We start from the raw sequence: 14,851 nt of genomic DNA on the forward strand, positions 1-14,851 counted from the left end.
TATTTTTACCATGTTCATTGACAAAATTTGTTGACTGAACTGGCATTACAATATTGGACCATATACTTCTGAAAGCTTAGTGATACTATGGTACAGTTAGCTGCTTGAGAATTTGTTCATTATCTTTGCCTATGGTGTATTTTCTCTGCCCAAAGCATAAGGGAATGGGGATAGGATGCAAAATATATTATTTTATTATTCTTCTGCAATCAAAATCCTTTTGCAGTTCTGCAGCGTGTTAAGAATATCAGAGGAAACTAAGTATAAAAAGTAAAGAGTTCCATTTATTGTAGCTTAAGATATTGAAAAGAAGGGTCAAAATTGTGGAGAAATTACCAAAAGACTAATTCAGCTGTGAGGTACCTATTTTCTTCACATACCTAATTTCTGCTTGACTAATCATAAGAGAAGATACCAAAATGAAAATGAAATACGGTAGCTTAGTAGGGTTCTTCTGCCTCATTAAAATGTGTGTCTTTGTGTGTTTTTCCTTACTTAGGTAACTGAACATCAGCATTTGGATTACCTAGCTGAAAAGTTGGAGGAGAGTGAGAACAATGGTTCGGTAAGATTGTCAGTATTCTTACAGTAATCCTCTCTTATTTAATCCAAATATTATTAATGGATGTTCTGTTTAGAGAGTTATATTTCCATGATAATTGTCCTGATTCACATATCATCCTAAGGCTCAAGCATATTTGTTTTCAGTTTAGTATGATATACAGACTCACTCATTATGGTATAAAGTGATTTACAACCAGGCCTCTATGGTTTATTCACTGATTGATTGATTGATTGATTGATTGCCATCAAGCCATTATTGACTGTTAGTGAACATACAGAGAGGTTACTAAGATTTTCTCCATGACAATCTGTACCTAAACTGTTCTTTCAGGTGTTCCAGTGGTGTACTCATCACCACTATAACTGAGTCCATCCCCCTTGCTGCTGGTCATCCTGTTCTTCTCTTTCTCTCCACCTTTCCCAGCATTAGAGCCTTTTCCAGAGAGCTAAGTCTTCATATAATGTCCCCAAAGTAGGATAATTTCAGCCTTGTCATTTGTACCTCAAGTGAGAACTCTGTGTTGATTTGTTCAGTGATCCATTTGTTTGTTTTCTTGGCTGTCCATGGTATTCTCAGGGGTCTTCTCCAACACCAAAGTTCAAAAGCATCAATACTCTTCCTATCCTGCTTTCTCAAAACCCAACTTTCGCTTCCATAGAGTGTCACCATGGCTTGCACTATTCTGTTCTTTGTAGGTATGGACACATCACAGCATCTGAATATCTTTTCCAAGGCCTTTATGGATACTTTACCAGGTGTTAGTCTGCGGCATAATTTTTTATTCCTTGTTCCTTTAATGTTGATGGTTGATCCTAAAAGGCAGAAGCTGTCCATCTTTTTAATATCTTTATTGTCAATTCTAAGACTGGTGGTTGTACCTGTTGTCATTTGTTTGGTGGTCTTTATATTTAATTCTAATCCCATTTTTTCTCTGTGCACTTTGACTTTTAGTATTAGGGCTTGCAGATCCTTTGCATTTTCAGCTATCAGGATAGTGTCATCAGTGTAGTACAGATTATTGATGTTTCTTCCTCCAACTTTAAAACCATACTCATCGTCTTCCAGAGAATACAGCCTGTCGCACTCCTTTGCCAACCCGGAGCCAATCTTTTTCCCATGTTCTGTCCACATTCTGGCTTCCTGACCTGTATATAGGTTTCTCATGAGGACAGTGAGATGTTCTGGGATTCCCATTTTTCTGAGCACATTCCACAGTGTGACATGATCGACATAATTGAAGGCTTTTCTATAATCAATGAAGCACATTCTGACTTATTTTTGGTATTCTTTGGCTTTCTCAATTATCCAGCATGCATCAGCAATAATGTCTTGTTCACTAAACCATGGATTTAAAAATCCAGGTGTTAGCATTAGGTATGTTATAGTAATCCATACAGTATTAATTACAGTGGACCTTAGAATTTAAATAATAATACAGAGCACTCAGTGGAATCTACATTATAGTCCAAAATATTCGGCTGGTCTTAGGAACTAATATAAACATAAAAAGATGCCTGTCTTTGAGTCTGTGCTGTTCTTGTACAGAAGATACAATCTCTTGCTATCCTCTCCAGTTGCATGTTTGAAGCTATAAGGGAAATAGAAGCACTGCTGGTATTTACTTAATGACCAAGGTACTCTTGATTTCTTGATGATGCAAGTCTTATCATCACCCTTTCCTGTAGGAAACAGCTGTGTACCTTGCTAGTTTTGTTAGCTGGTTAAGGCTGCTTCCATTTTGTCTTGCTCTACAGCTGCCTGTATTAAAAAGTCTTGATGTTAGAAATAGGCATGTACAGAGATTAGTTTATTGGAAGACTTACATGAAGATCATCATGCTCATGACATAAGTATATGACATGAGCATCCATGAGCATATGGGTATAGAAAATAGCATACATGAAGTTGATACATGGCAAACTGTTTTGCTGTTAGTCTGGCAACACTAACATGTCATAGTCCAATCAAGCATCCTTAAATGAATAAGTTCTGTGGTATTTACAGCCCAGCTAGGTAGCAGCACTTAGCTTAATTTTGCTGACCTCAGAAAACTTAACAGGGTTAGTGCTTGGAAGGGAGATCACCAAGAAATAGCAGGAATGTATACTAGACTGAGAAATTGAAACATGATCTCAGAAGGTGGCAATAGCAAATCATAATCATATATTGCTAGGAAAATACCAGGGAAAATGTCCAGGAAGTCATCAAGGAAACTTCACCTTTTATTTGTGACTTTCAAACTTCTGAATGCTTAGTGAACTAAAGTGTTTCTGTGCAGAGCAGCCTTTAAAATCAGATTGCTGATGAAAGTGGCTTCTTTCCCCTAGCACTATTTGTCCCAGAGTAAATGAAGCAAAGCTACTTTGGCTTCAGGGGTAAGGATAGATTGATGTATGTGGTGTGAGTTCATTTCTTCCTCAGCATGCAGGGTAGGGCAAGTGTTAAATACTTGGATGGTGAAAACAGCTTCACTCCATTTGCAAGAGGAGAGAAGTCCCAATGCATGCATCTGTTATCTGCAAATCAGATACGTGCATTAATATACAAAGATTATTTATGCACTTATATACCTTCTGGCATTCCTCTCAAATCTTCTATATGGTGTTTGCAAGGTTATTTCTGAATGTTTAAAATATTACTGTACTTAAAAACAATCATGGGAGGAGTGGCTAATGAGGGCTGATCAATACAGTGGATAAACCGGCACTAGACCTTGAGTACAGTGACAGCAACTTCATAGGGAGTTACCCTGGACCATAGTTAATTAAAAAAGAAATAAACAGCTTCCTTCAGCTGGAACTGTAGCTTTTGAGACATAGTCTTATTCTTCACTTGCAATCACTTACCATTAGGAGATGCAAGACCCATGAAATTATATACTAGAGATTATGTTTAATAGACTTAACAATTTAATGTTGGTATGACCAAAAGAAGTAAACAGTAGTGAAAATAGAATAATTTGATATATTTTACAGAGAAGATTTGAAGCTGGGAATGATGGTGCTGCTTTACAGGTTTTGTCCCTTTAAATTTCTCTGCTTTTGCTACAGACTTACATTTCTTTCTAAGTTTATTATAACAGAAATAAGCTGTTCAACTGATGTGTGAATTGTAACAAATTGTTCTAATTTTACTTTTTTTATAGTTTTATTTTGATTATTGTTAGGTGCTTTGTAGCTTGGTGGAACAAGATTAAAATATAGTAAATTAATTATTCATTTGATGAATACAGTGAGAATTTCAATATTCCACATGTCTCTTATATCAAACAGGGAGAGAGGAAGAGTTAATTATCTAACCCATTCCAGTCTGCTTTCAGGCCAAAAAACTTTGATTTGCTTTATTGACATCTATTCAATGGGAACAGGGTGAATATAACTCCTTATTCCTCGTGAATCATTCAGTATCCTTTCATACCCTTAATATTTGTATCTTGCTAGAATGACTTGGGAATTGGAATGCTGTTTCAGAGATCTTCTCCTTTCATGGTTACTTCCAGTGAACAGTATAAATAGAGTTCTGTTCACATTCACAGCAAATGGGATTGTGAAGTCCTGAAGAGTTTTATACTTTTCCTCAATATGACATTTCTAGGGCTATCCATCTTCCCATTCTGTCTGAATCAGGTGGGATATGGGTTGACTACTGATGGCTGGAGAAACTGATGAGCTGTCTGACACTAATAAATCGAGACTGATGTAAATTGCAGTAACGATGCCCACTGGCTCACATATCAGAAGCCAACAACACACTGTGGCTTCTTTCTTTAGTGTACTCTGAGATTAAATCAAGTATAGTCCCCACTTCAGACAAGATATTAAATGAGCTACAAATACAACTGCCTGTGATTTGCTAGCTATATCTGCTTGCAGAAGGCACCAGCAGGCTTTATTTGGGGGGTGGGGGCTGGATATGAACCATGATGTCTTCTCATGCTGTGCAAATTGGCTCCAAAACTTGAGTGGATTACAGAAATTATTTTACATTAACTAAATTAATAAAAATAAAAATTGCTGTTGACCTTGTTGAAAAGTTATTGGGTTTCTAATAAAGCTTAAGCTTTATTTTTTGCCACATATTATCTCACTGTTTACCTCTACTTCCAGTTCCTTATTCTTTTTGTGTTATTCCTCCTGTATTGAATTTTAGATTGTAAGCCCATCAGGGCAGAAAAGGATTTGTCCTCTGAAGTAGCTCCATTTCTGCTTTTGGTATCCTTACCTTCCCTCATTTGCCAAAATCCAAGATATGTCAATCACCACCACCACCACCATCGTCATCATCATCATCATCATCATCATCATCAAAAATTTACTTCTCTATTTCTTATATTGCAGAGCCATGTGAAACATAAGGATCCAATTGCTCCCCCACCCCCATAGCAGACATGTAATGCTTATATGGTTTTAGTTTCAGTTTGATTGAAGTTGTTTTAATTCTTGTATTTCTTAAAAGTATTAATCATTAATGTAGGACACTTTTGTTGTCTTATGCTGAGAGTTGTGTGATTGCAGCTTGTAAAAATAAAGAAATACTGTAAGCTTAAACTAAAACAGTGGCATTCATTGAAATGCACTACTGAGTGACTGCTACTGGCAAAAAGAGATTAAAAAATGATATGTGGTCAAGTAGTTTACTGTGAGTGGCATTGCAACATCTATCTGAAGGAATAGAATTTTGCCCAGGAATCTTTAAAAAAAAATCATAAAACAAAATATGCTTATTTGAATGCTGGAATTATTGTTCTTTGGTTACTAATAAATGAATCGGCCTATACATTTTAAAAATGTAAGAGCTAATGAAACGTAAGGAAGATTTGTCCAGAGTAAGCTAGCACTATCATAACATTTTCTAAAGTAGGATTTGGAAGGTGTCGTTAATGCAATTTTAGTTAATTAATTAAACTGTTTTAGTGCAAGATTATATCAGATTTCCATCAGTTTTAGTTTATATAAAATTTTATATAATTTCAGTTTAAATAAAATTATAGTACTACTGTGGAGGTTGAGATTATAGTTAGAAATGGTTATTTCATTTCTTCATTTCTCTTATCTGAGGAACAGATTCTTTTGTATATAATCCAGCTGTGGTTTGCACAGTGCTTCTGGAGAAGCAGCAGGAAAGATGTTAGGCTTCACTCAGACAGATGCTTAAACTAGAAGGCTTGCAGGCAAAGATTTGAAGACACAGCTCTCAGTGAGATAGTTCTATTGCAGATACTAGAAAAGTCATTGATGATAACAACAAAAAAAGCCAGCATGACAAACTGTAAGACTCAAGCCGTATATTTAGCAGACCCAAGATTCAAATCTTAACGTTTCTTTGCATTACAATGCACTGAGTCATTTGTTTCTGACTGGGAGCAGTGGTGGATTCCCATGGATTGTTATTGTAATGGACCAGTCTGGTGTCAGGCCCTTTCTTCTGATCTTGCCCATTCAGGCCTTCACAGAAGCATAGGCCTCCATTCACTAGGCTTGCCCTCTTGAAATTGCTTTTGATGGAACCTGGCTGAGTTACTGTTATGGGAATAAAAATGAAGGATTGTCTCCATGTAAGCAGGCTTGAGCTGGAGATATCCATAACAAACTCCTGTATGCTGACAGCAAAATGACAAGCCTTGCGTGATGACATTGTCAGGTAAATAAAATAGTTATGTACTTGCATCACAACATCTGAGGCAAGTGTGCCAGTTGCATGGTGACATCATTGTGCACGTGGCACCATTTTCCTCCTCCTTCCCCCCTTGCCACCATATGAGCACCCATGCCCATCATACAGCATAGTGTGTGTCTTTTACTGCACGCAAAAACTATGAATTTTTAGCTGTGGATCTAATTCTGCTGTTGAGGTCATAATCTCTGGATGTAGATTACTAACTTATTTATTTATTATGGTTGTTTGGGTTCCTTTTTGTTCCCTTTGTTTGGAACTAACTTCCATTTTCTGAAGAAAGCTAGGAATGAGTTGTTACTTTCATTTTCAGAAAGATTCATTCATCCTCCTCCTCTTCTTCACTCAGGTTCTGAAATCACTTGAAATAATTGAACCTCATTGCCTAGAGCACGTGGTTGCTGCCCAACAAAAGTTAAGCTATATATTGGATATCCTGCACAACTCTGTTAGACTTCCATTTCCTTTGCCAGTTCTTACTGTGTTTACTTGGAAAGTTATTTACTGTTAATAGGAGGAAGGATCAGGACTATTTTTGATTCCTTGTCCTCTTTCTATTCATGTACGTACTTAACGTACCTCTCTGCCTACAGTCTTAGTACTGTAGCATTTTGTCAGTAAACTGAGAGACTGGCTTCTTACTCATAGAGCCTTATCACTGAAATAGGAAATAAGGAAGAACAAAGTTATTTTACCAATTTCAAATTTACATCTCATCGCCATAAGATCAAATTTTAAAAATTATTTTTTAAAAATACTTTACAAGTTAAAACAATAATGGCCATGATACAATACAAATGATAGGCTTAGTTTTTCACAAGAGCCAAGAGGGCATGGCCAGGGCTTTCCAAAATTAGTCTGTGATGGCAAAGAAGGCCATTTTTTGTATTGTCGAAGGCTTTCACGGCCGGAATACGATGGCTGGTGTGGGTCTTCCCGGCTGTGTGGCCAAGTTCTGGAAGTTTTGGTTCCTAACGTTTTGCCAGCACTTGTGACCGGCATCTTCAGAGTGCAGGAGCACAGACAGGAGCAGTTCTCTGTACCTTTCCCTTGTTGCTTCTTGTAAACATTTCTAAGGTGTTGCTGCCCTTATTGTTTCTTGAGGGGTGATGGTATAACTTCACTTAATACCTCCAGATATACTGGGCTACATTCTGACCATTGCAAAGTTTGTTAAAGTTGATAGAAATTGTAGTCTAGGACATATAGTGGGACCTGACTGGGGAAATTTGTTTTATTAGATTGCTGTTTTGGTGGGTGGGTGGGGTGGGATGTGGTGTTAAGTTTCTTTTTAACAATTCAAAAACAATTGCCAGTTATGACTTACCATTTTTTGTAGTTCTTGGGTGGCCCTCTAAAATGCATGTGATTATTGTGTAATGTTCATAGAATGTTACATTAATCTACTCATTATTTGCATAATGAAAGCATTGCTGAGATCTCATTTATTGGAGGAAAATGAAAATTTTACAGAGGAGATGTGGGGGAAAAAGAGGAAAGCCACTTGGGGCACTGTTGTGTCACAATCAGGTACAGGGAAGAAAGGCTGGCCTTTTGGTGAGGAACCATCATTCAACCACCAACTTGAATGAAGAACTTGGTTGGAGATGAGCCATTCTTTTTCCTATTGCTCCTTTCAGAATTCATCCTGTGGGGACAGATTGATGAACTGGACAGCAGCTTTCCTTTGCCTTCTTACTTAAATAATTACTTAGTAGCTCTTGGGCCATAATCTTTGCCCACCAATCTGCAATTATTTGTTATTAAAACAGACTGTTAGATATAAAAGATATATGTTTGATTGATCTGGGTTAAGAAGTTTTCTGTGCTCTTCTTGGATATTTGAAATACTGAAGTATTTTAGTATTTATTTAAATATATGGATATATTGGAGTTAACAGTGCATATGTAAATGTGAATTTGGCTTAGCAGATTAGCTCTTTCACTGCTGAATGCCTAATTGTGTGAATTCTAACTATTTGTGCGGGAGGATTCAAGTTACTCACTATATTTATCTTGTGCTTAAAGGTTAGAACAAGCCTCAAAGGCAATATCTCAAACTGTAGCTGGAAGAACATAGAAAACTGTGAAGCTTAAATGTAATATATTTATAGTTAACCAGTGTGTCCAAAATCTCTTTGTATGGTATCCTGATGGTTTTTCCGGCCTTAAAGGAAAGGAGTATAAACATTTTCTCTTACGCTGCCACTAAATTATGTGTCTTCTTCCTCCTGTTCCCTTGGAAGAAGTGGGCCTCCATCCATTACAGACCATGAGCAGCAACTTTGGAGGCTTTTCATTTTCAGGCATTTTCAGATTTTAACTTCTCTTTCCATCTTACCCCATTTTGCACCAAAATGTCTTTTTTGAAATGCAGAAAACAAAATAATTGTCTTTTTTTTTTCATTTCTAGTGCAGAGCTTTTGTCCCTCAACTTATATTTATCTTATCTCTAGATTGTCAGTAAAGAGGAGAAATGGGAATTACCTGCTCCCCAACTTACACCTTCATCTCCAGTGAGTATCTTCATTTGCTCTTCAAATAGTATACAGTATCTCTCCCCCTCCCCTTTTATCTATTCCTTAAAAACTAAGCTCATCTTAGCTATTCAAATAGATGAAAGCAGGCTTATGCCTTATTAGTGATGTGGCAATGTACAGTATTTCATTTGAAGCTGAGATTCATGTTAGTGCCTCCTGTGCCTTGTTCACTTTATTTGCAAACTTCTAATCTTTCAAAAGGCTTCCTGTGTCAAAGCAATGTTTTGTGATTTGACTGGGAAATGAAAAACAAGCACAGGAAGAATTATGTTATAGTTGCTGGATGAATCTTCTTTTCTAAAAGGTTGTAACATGATCACCTGAAAGGCTTGACATCATTTGGCATCTGGCAGACAGTAGACACACACACACACACACACACACACACAAAGGCAAAGAAGAGTGAACGTCCAGCTCCATCAGTTGTTAATTTTTTTCAACTGCAGTGCATTCTCTTCTAGCCAGTTTCACTACTTTGAGCCCATAAATGAAAGGTGGGTTATGAATCTGGTACAGGTAGTCCTTGGGTTATGATGGCAATTGGGACTGGAATTTCCATTGCTGAGTGATAGGATCATAAAGTGTGATGTCATGTGACTGCATTGACAGCAATTCCAGCAGTCCAGGTTGTGTTGTAACCTGAGGACACATGGGTCATTAAGTGAGGACCTCACATGATTGGAACTTCCAAATTCTTACTGGCTTCCCCACTGACGTTGCTTGTGGGAAGTTGGCAGGGAATGTCAGAAATTGTGATCACATGACCATGTATCACTGCAATGTCATAATTGCAAGCCAGGGACTGAGTGCCCAGATCGCAATCATATGATTGCAAGGATGCTGCGATGGCCGGAATTCTGAGGAACAGTTGTAAGTACCATTTGTTTAGCACTGTCGTAATCTTGAATGGTCATTGAATGAATGGTTGTAACCCAAGGTCTACCTGTAACTACATACATACATACATTTCTATGTTTAGTATTTCCCAAGAACTGCAGTTTTCAAATATTTTTAAAACACTTTTTTAATGAAGAGTATTACACCAAAATTATTGTTCTTTTATCTTTGGCTGATGTAACAATAAACTGTTGCACTGAATTATTAAATTTAGACAAAATCCCAATCAGCTATTTAATTTGATTGGTATAAAGTGTACAGTAGCTATGATAATTTCTCCCTTCTACAGGGTACAAGAACAAGGCTCATTGCACCTCACCCCCAGATGGGGCTTAAGAAAGTCGGTTGTTTGGAAGGAACCAAATATTGGATAAGGCTGTGCAAAGCTTTAAAGGAGTGCTTTGTTTTGATGAAGTTTCAGAGTTGTTTCATGAAATGATGAAATGATGGAGGTCCCCTCACTTACAGGGCTCTTCTTGGTCTTCTCCAATATAGCTGCTACTATGAAAAGAGGCTGAGATAAGTTGTCTTCAGCAAGGCTAAGAGGTGCCTTCTCCTGCAGTGCTGGCCAAAGGTTCCCCCCAGCCAGGTGGCTCCATTACCAGGAGAAAATGCTATAACATGCCCCAGAGGCAGTCAGTCTTTTTCACCACTTCTAGAGCTTTGGCTAGCAGGTCTTGAGAAAGGCAAGCCAGGAAGCTTTTCCCCTCTTTTTGGTTCCTAGGCAGTACAGAGGCAAGTTGACAGTGCTGCTTACCCGCCTCTTTTTTGTTGCCCAGTGGTCAAACCTCTTGCCTGAAGGTGGATGATGCTCCTGGCTAGAGCAGTCTGCCTGCCCCCTCTTTCCAGCATCAGTTGGCCAAAGCTGAAGGGAGACAAATGGGCAGAGACATTGCTGCAGAAGGTTGCTTCTTATTATTGGCTTGTCTGCTGGCTGTCCGCTCAGAATGCACTGGCTAATGCTCCTGGCCAAAACATCAAACGAATGCTGATCTAGCAGTGCTACTTTGCTTTCTATCCACCACTCCAGGATCCAGTGGTTGCTTTTCTCAGATGAGGAGGCACTGGCTAAGAGCCTTGCTTGCTTTTGTCCTTTGGCTCACCTTCCCTGGGATGCACCGGCCAGGAGCTTTGGCAAACCATTGTTAGAGGGAAGCGAGCAGGCAGAGTGCCATCAGCTCACCTGCCCTGGACCAAAAAGTTTGGCCAAGAGGGATAGAGAATGTAGGTAGCAGTTAAAGCCCTGCCACTTATCCATCATCTTTCGTATCACCTCTACATCCTTGTGCTAAGGATCTTCCAATCTAGCTGAGGCTGCACCTAAACTGTCTGTCATGGAGCTCCCATGATAGATACTGGTGTACTTCCATGCAGGCCACTTTTAGTGTATGCTGTAATTAGAGGAGTGCAGTATTCAGATCTTGGTGGACAAAGTTGCTTCAGATCTGGCATGGGCACCCTTAAAATCTCACAGGTTGGGTTACTTCAGCAGATGCTGCAGGTATTTCCAAAGCCGTCTAGCCTGGAAGTACTTCAGCCAGCACTGGGAAAGAACTCTGAGATGAGCAGGATTACTTAATTATTTGGCAGCTTGTTTGCTTTGTTGGAGTGAATCAGGTGATCTCCAAAAGCTAAACTTAGCTGCTAAATATTTGATATGTTTTAGAGATCTGAGCATGCTAGATTTTAAATCTTTGCACTCTGGGCAAGTCAGTTAGGTCTGCAGAGGTTGATAATTGGTGTCTACAGAAGATCTCAAAGCTTTGGAGAGGATGGAGTTGCTTTTTAGGCTTGGATTTGGATAATAAAGAACAATTTTTACTGAGATGCTGCCCACTTTTTCTTCTATTTTTAAAGGAAATCATTTTTTGATTTTGCTTTGGGGTGGGTGATGGTGCCGGAATATTTTGTGCTTTGACATTTACTCAGCTAGGACCCCAACTTTCTATTCACTTGAATACTCAAGGCAGGTGGCATAAACAACCTGGTATTTGGTTTAGTCAGGACTATGAAATATCCTGAACTTATAAGATGACAAAATAGTCCATACTTCAATTACATAGGCCTTTTCAGAATACAGATAGTCCTCAGTTAACAACAGTAATTGGGACCAGAATTTCCATTGCTAAGCAATGCAGTCGTAAAGTGTAAAGTCACGTGACCACATCACTTAGAGACAGCGATTCCAGCAGTCCCTGTTGCTGCTGTTAAGCAAGGATCGTGGGTTGTTCAGTGAGGACCTCCTTGCAACTTCCTGCTGGCTTCCAACAACCAAAGTCAGTGGAGAAGCTGGCAGGAAGTTGCAAGTCCTTGGTGGCTTGCAAGCAGGCCGGCAGGCAGGTAAGCGTCTACTGCTGGGTGAGGGAGGGTGCACAGGTGACTGCAGTGGTACACAAGTGATTTTGGGCCTGGGGATGGCTGCTGCTGGGTAGGAGGGTGCATGCACTGCTCAGTGGCATACATGAGCAATTTCTGGCCCAGGGGGGGTTGCCTGGTGTGTGTGGGGGTGTGTGCAGGTGGCTGGAGCAGTGCACACAAACAATTTCAGGCCCAGGGATGGCTGCTGCCAGGTGGGAGAGACCCAGTGGAGTGACTTGCAACCTTCCCTGCCTGCTTCCCCATTCACTTTGCTTGTGGGAAGCCGTCAGGGAAGGTCACAAATGGTGATCACATGACCTTGGGATGCTGCAACCATCGTGTATGAGCCGATTGTCAAGCACCCAGATCGCGATCACACGATCGTAGGGGTGGTATGACGGCTGGAACTTTGAGGACCAGATGTAAGTACCACTCGTTCAATGTTGTCGCAACTTTGAATGGTCACTGAACAAGTGGTTGCTAAGTGAGGATACCTGTAAAGCAGTTTGTGTCCATGATTCATGTACAAGCAACAGATAGGACTACCAGTTACCCTGTTTGATCATTCTTCCCTTTCTTATGCAGTAGATTCCTTTTTTGTAAGATGTTACTTAGGTTGAAAGGCAAGGGGCCCTTTCTCACTATTCTTTAAAAAATGCCCTTGCACCTGTTAATTTCATCTGATTGTTTCAAGAGATAAAATCTGGATGGGTCTTAGATCTGGCTTTGGTTCTTGATCATTGAAAATTACCCCCAAGCTTTTCTTGTTAATTTTATTCAAAATGCATCCATAAGATTTTCAGTAGGAAGGCCTAAATCTGAAAAGTGCCAAACATGAACTTAGGGTATTTTCTATTGCTGTCAAAAGTCAAAATAGGCTTGTAGTAATAAATTTGCATTTGATTCTTGTTCCAAATCCTTGTTCAGTTAGATACTTAATCATTCTGAGATTAAATACACTTAAATATATCGTCAGAATGAATAACTTCTCTGGGCTTTGTGCAATTTGTACTCTGTATCTGTCTCATCCATTTTATTGCCATCCCACCTACTATTCATTCTGTCTTTTGCTGTTCATACATTTTCTCATCTTAGTGAAATATGTACTCAAGGTATTGTCCAATTCCATGAGAAATCATAATGTTCCCAGAAGTTTATGTAAATTGGTCGCATGTCCCCTGACATATCAGACCTGCTCAAGATTTGCTTTACTTTCCCTCCAGTCAAGGGACATTCTGAGCCCTCACTAAACAACTCAGGAATCTTGATTTAGTTAGAGAGTTTAAAGGCAAGGTACAATAAACTCTTGTGAGCTTAAAAATTGAGTAGAAATATACAAAACCTAATTTCCAACCCACCAGTTTTCATCATGTACACAATATACATTTATCCATTTCTACTGGACTCCCACAACGCTAAAGGCTCCAGAAAAACTCTCTGGATTATCATTAAATCACAGAGCCCTCCTGTGTAAGAAATATGTAAGGTCTGAAATGCATTCTGTAAAGTGGAGTGTGAAATGGAATGTAACTGCCTTCTGATAGAAATTTGGTCATTTAGCAAGAGGTCTTAAGATTTGGTGGAGCAAAAGATTGTATCTGACATAGCTGGTGCCATATATATTGGCATATGATGTAAGGCCTTTTCTTGGTACAGACTGTGTTAAACAATTCACGTACTTTGCAGTTAAAGAAACAATTACATTCTGCTGGAAATCTGCAAATGCCATCTTCAGTTTAGATTGTTCTGAGCTTTTTTAGTCAGAAGCATTTGACTAGGCTTATACATTTTAAGGGGGCTGAAGAAGAATGCTCATTAAGTTTTTTGACAAGTAATTTATGTCAAAACAAAATTTCATGAAAATGTTCAAAAATTTCATTGCTTTCACTTGTATAAAGCCTTTTATGTGTATTATGTTTTAATGTACATTTTGATTTGATTTTCATTCTTTCATAGTAAAAAAAATTTAAAAAGTTAATCTGGTGTATGTCGTCTGAAAGTTATATGAAGAAAAACGAGGCATATGCCCAAGTAACTAGGCCAGTAAATGATTCTTCTGAATGATATTTGCCTAACTTACAGCAACACAATGTTTCTATTAAAACAGAACCCTACAAATTAGCCATTCCTGCAAGAAGACCTATCTGATTATTTTCTTATTATAGCTTGCTAATAACATTCCAAAGCCTGGCTAGCCATAATATAAAAACCACTACAGACACGGTATCTAGTTTTGATTAGGAGGAAAGACTTTTGCTTAAAGTCATAAAAATAGTATTCTTTCATTTCATTTCTTTAGAAGGGATTTATATATTTATTTTAGCAAAAATTACTCCATAAAATGTTTCCTTAAACTTTAGCAAAGCTTATCACAGGATGTAATAGATTTCATTATTGAGACACAAGCGTGGCACTCTGGAGCCTAACAGAAGTAGAATTGGCTAACATACAGTTCCTTTGACATTTACTGGACTTTGTAATGCCAAATATTTGCTAAAACTTATATTCTGTAGTATAAATTTGAAATGATTTCTTTGAACTTTGGTTCATATTTTAGTTATTTTCAGTTAATCACTAAGTCAGGTAATAAAAATAAAAAATCTAGCTAGAATCATACTGTTGGAAGGGATTACAAGCCCATCAAGTCTAACCTTTGCTCAGTGCAGTATCTGCTAAAGCAGTGATGGCAAACCTATGACATGCATGTCAAAGGTGAGATGCCACAACGTTTTGGGTGTTCACTAACACCCAACAACAACTATTCTCCCTGTTGAGTTAGCAAAGAAGCTGAGTTTGTTTTACTTGTATTTCATTTTTG

At 38.4% G+C, this 14,851-nt stretch overlaps 1 protein-coding gene across 3 annotated transcripts in view; it reads left to right on the forward strand.

Moving 5' to 3' along the window:
* The window catches only part of GLP1R (glucagon like peptide 1 receptor), a 139,595-nt gene that overhangs the window by 31,386 nt on the left and 93,358 nt on the right, over positions 1-14,851 (forward strand). The window contains exons 2-3 of one of the 3 annotated variants that reach the window (XM_088145424.1): positions 500-565; positions 8,695-8,754. In XM_088145424.1, the coding sequence (XP_088001550.1) occupies positions 500-565; positions 8,695-8,754 (126 nt within the window). The remainder of the gene's footprint in view (positions 1-499; positions 566-8,694; positions 8,755-14,851) is intronic. The other 2 variants (XM_088145429.1, XM_088145432.1) reach the window with 2 other exon arrangements.

Source organism: Python bivittatus, unplaced genomic scaffold (genome assembly GCF_059951505.1).
Source record: "Python bivittatus isolate LINGU-HERP-01145 unplaced genomic scaffold, Pbiv_v1 ctg000020_np1212, whole genome shotgun sequence".
Lineage (NCBI taxonomy): Eukaryota > Metazoa > Chordata > Lepidosauria > Squamata > Pythonidae > Python > Python bivittatus.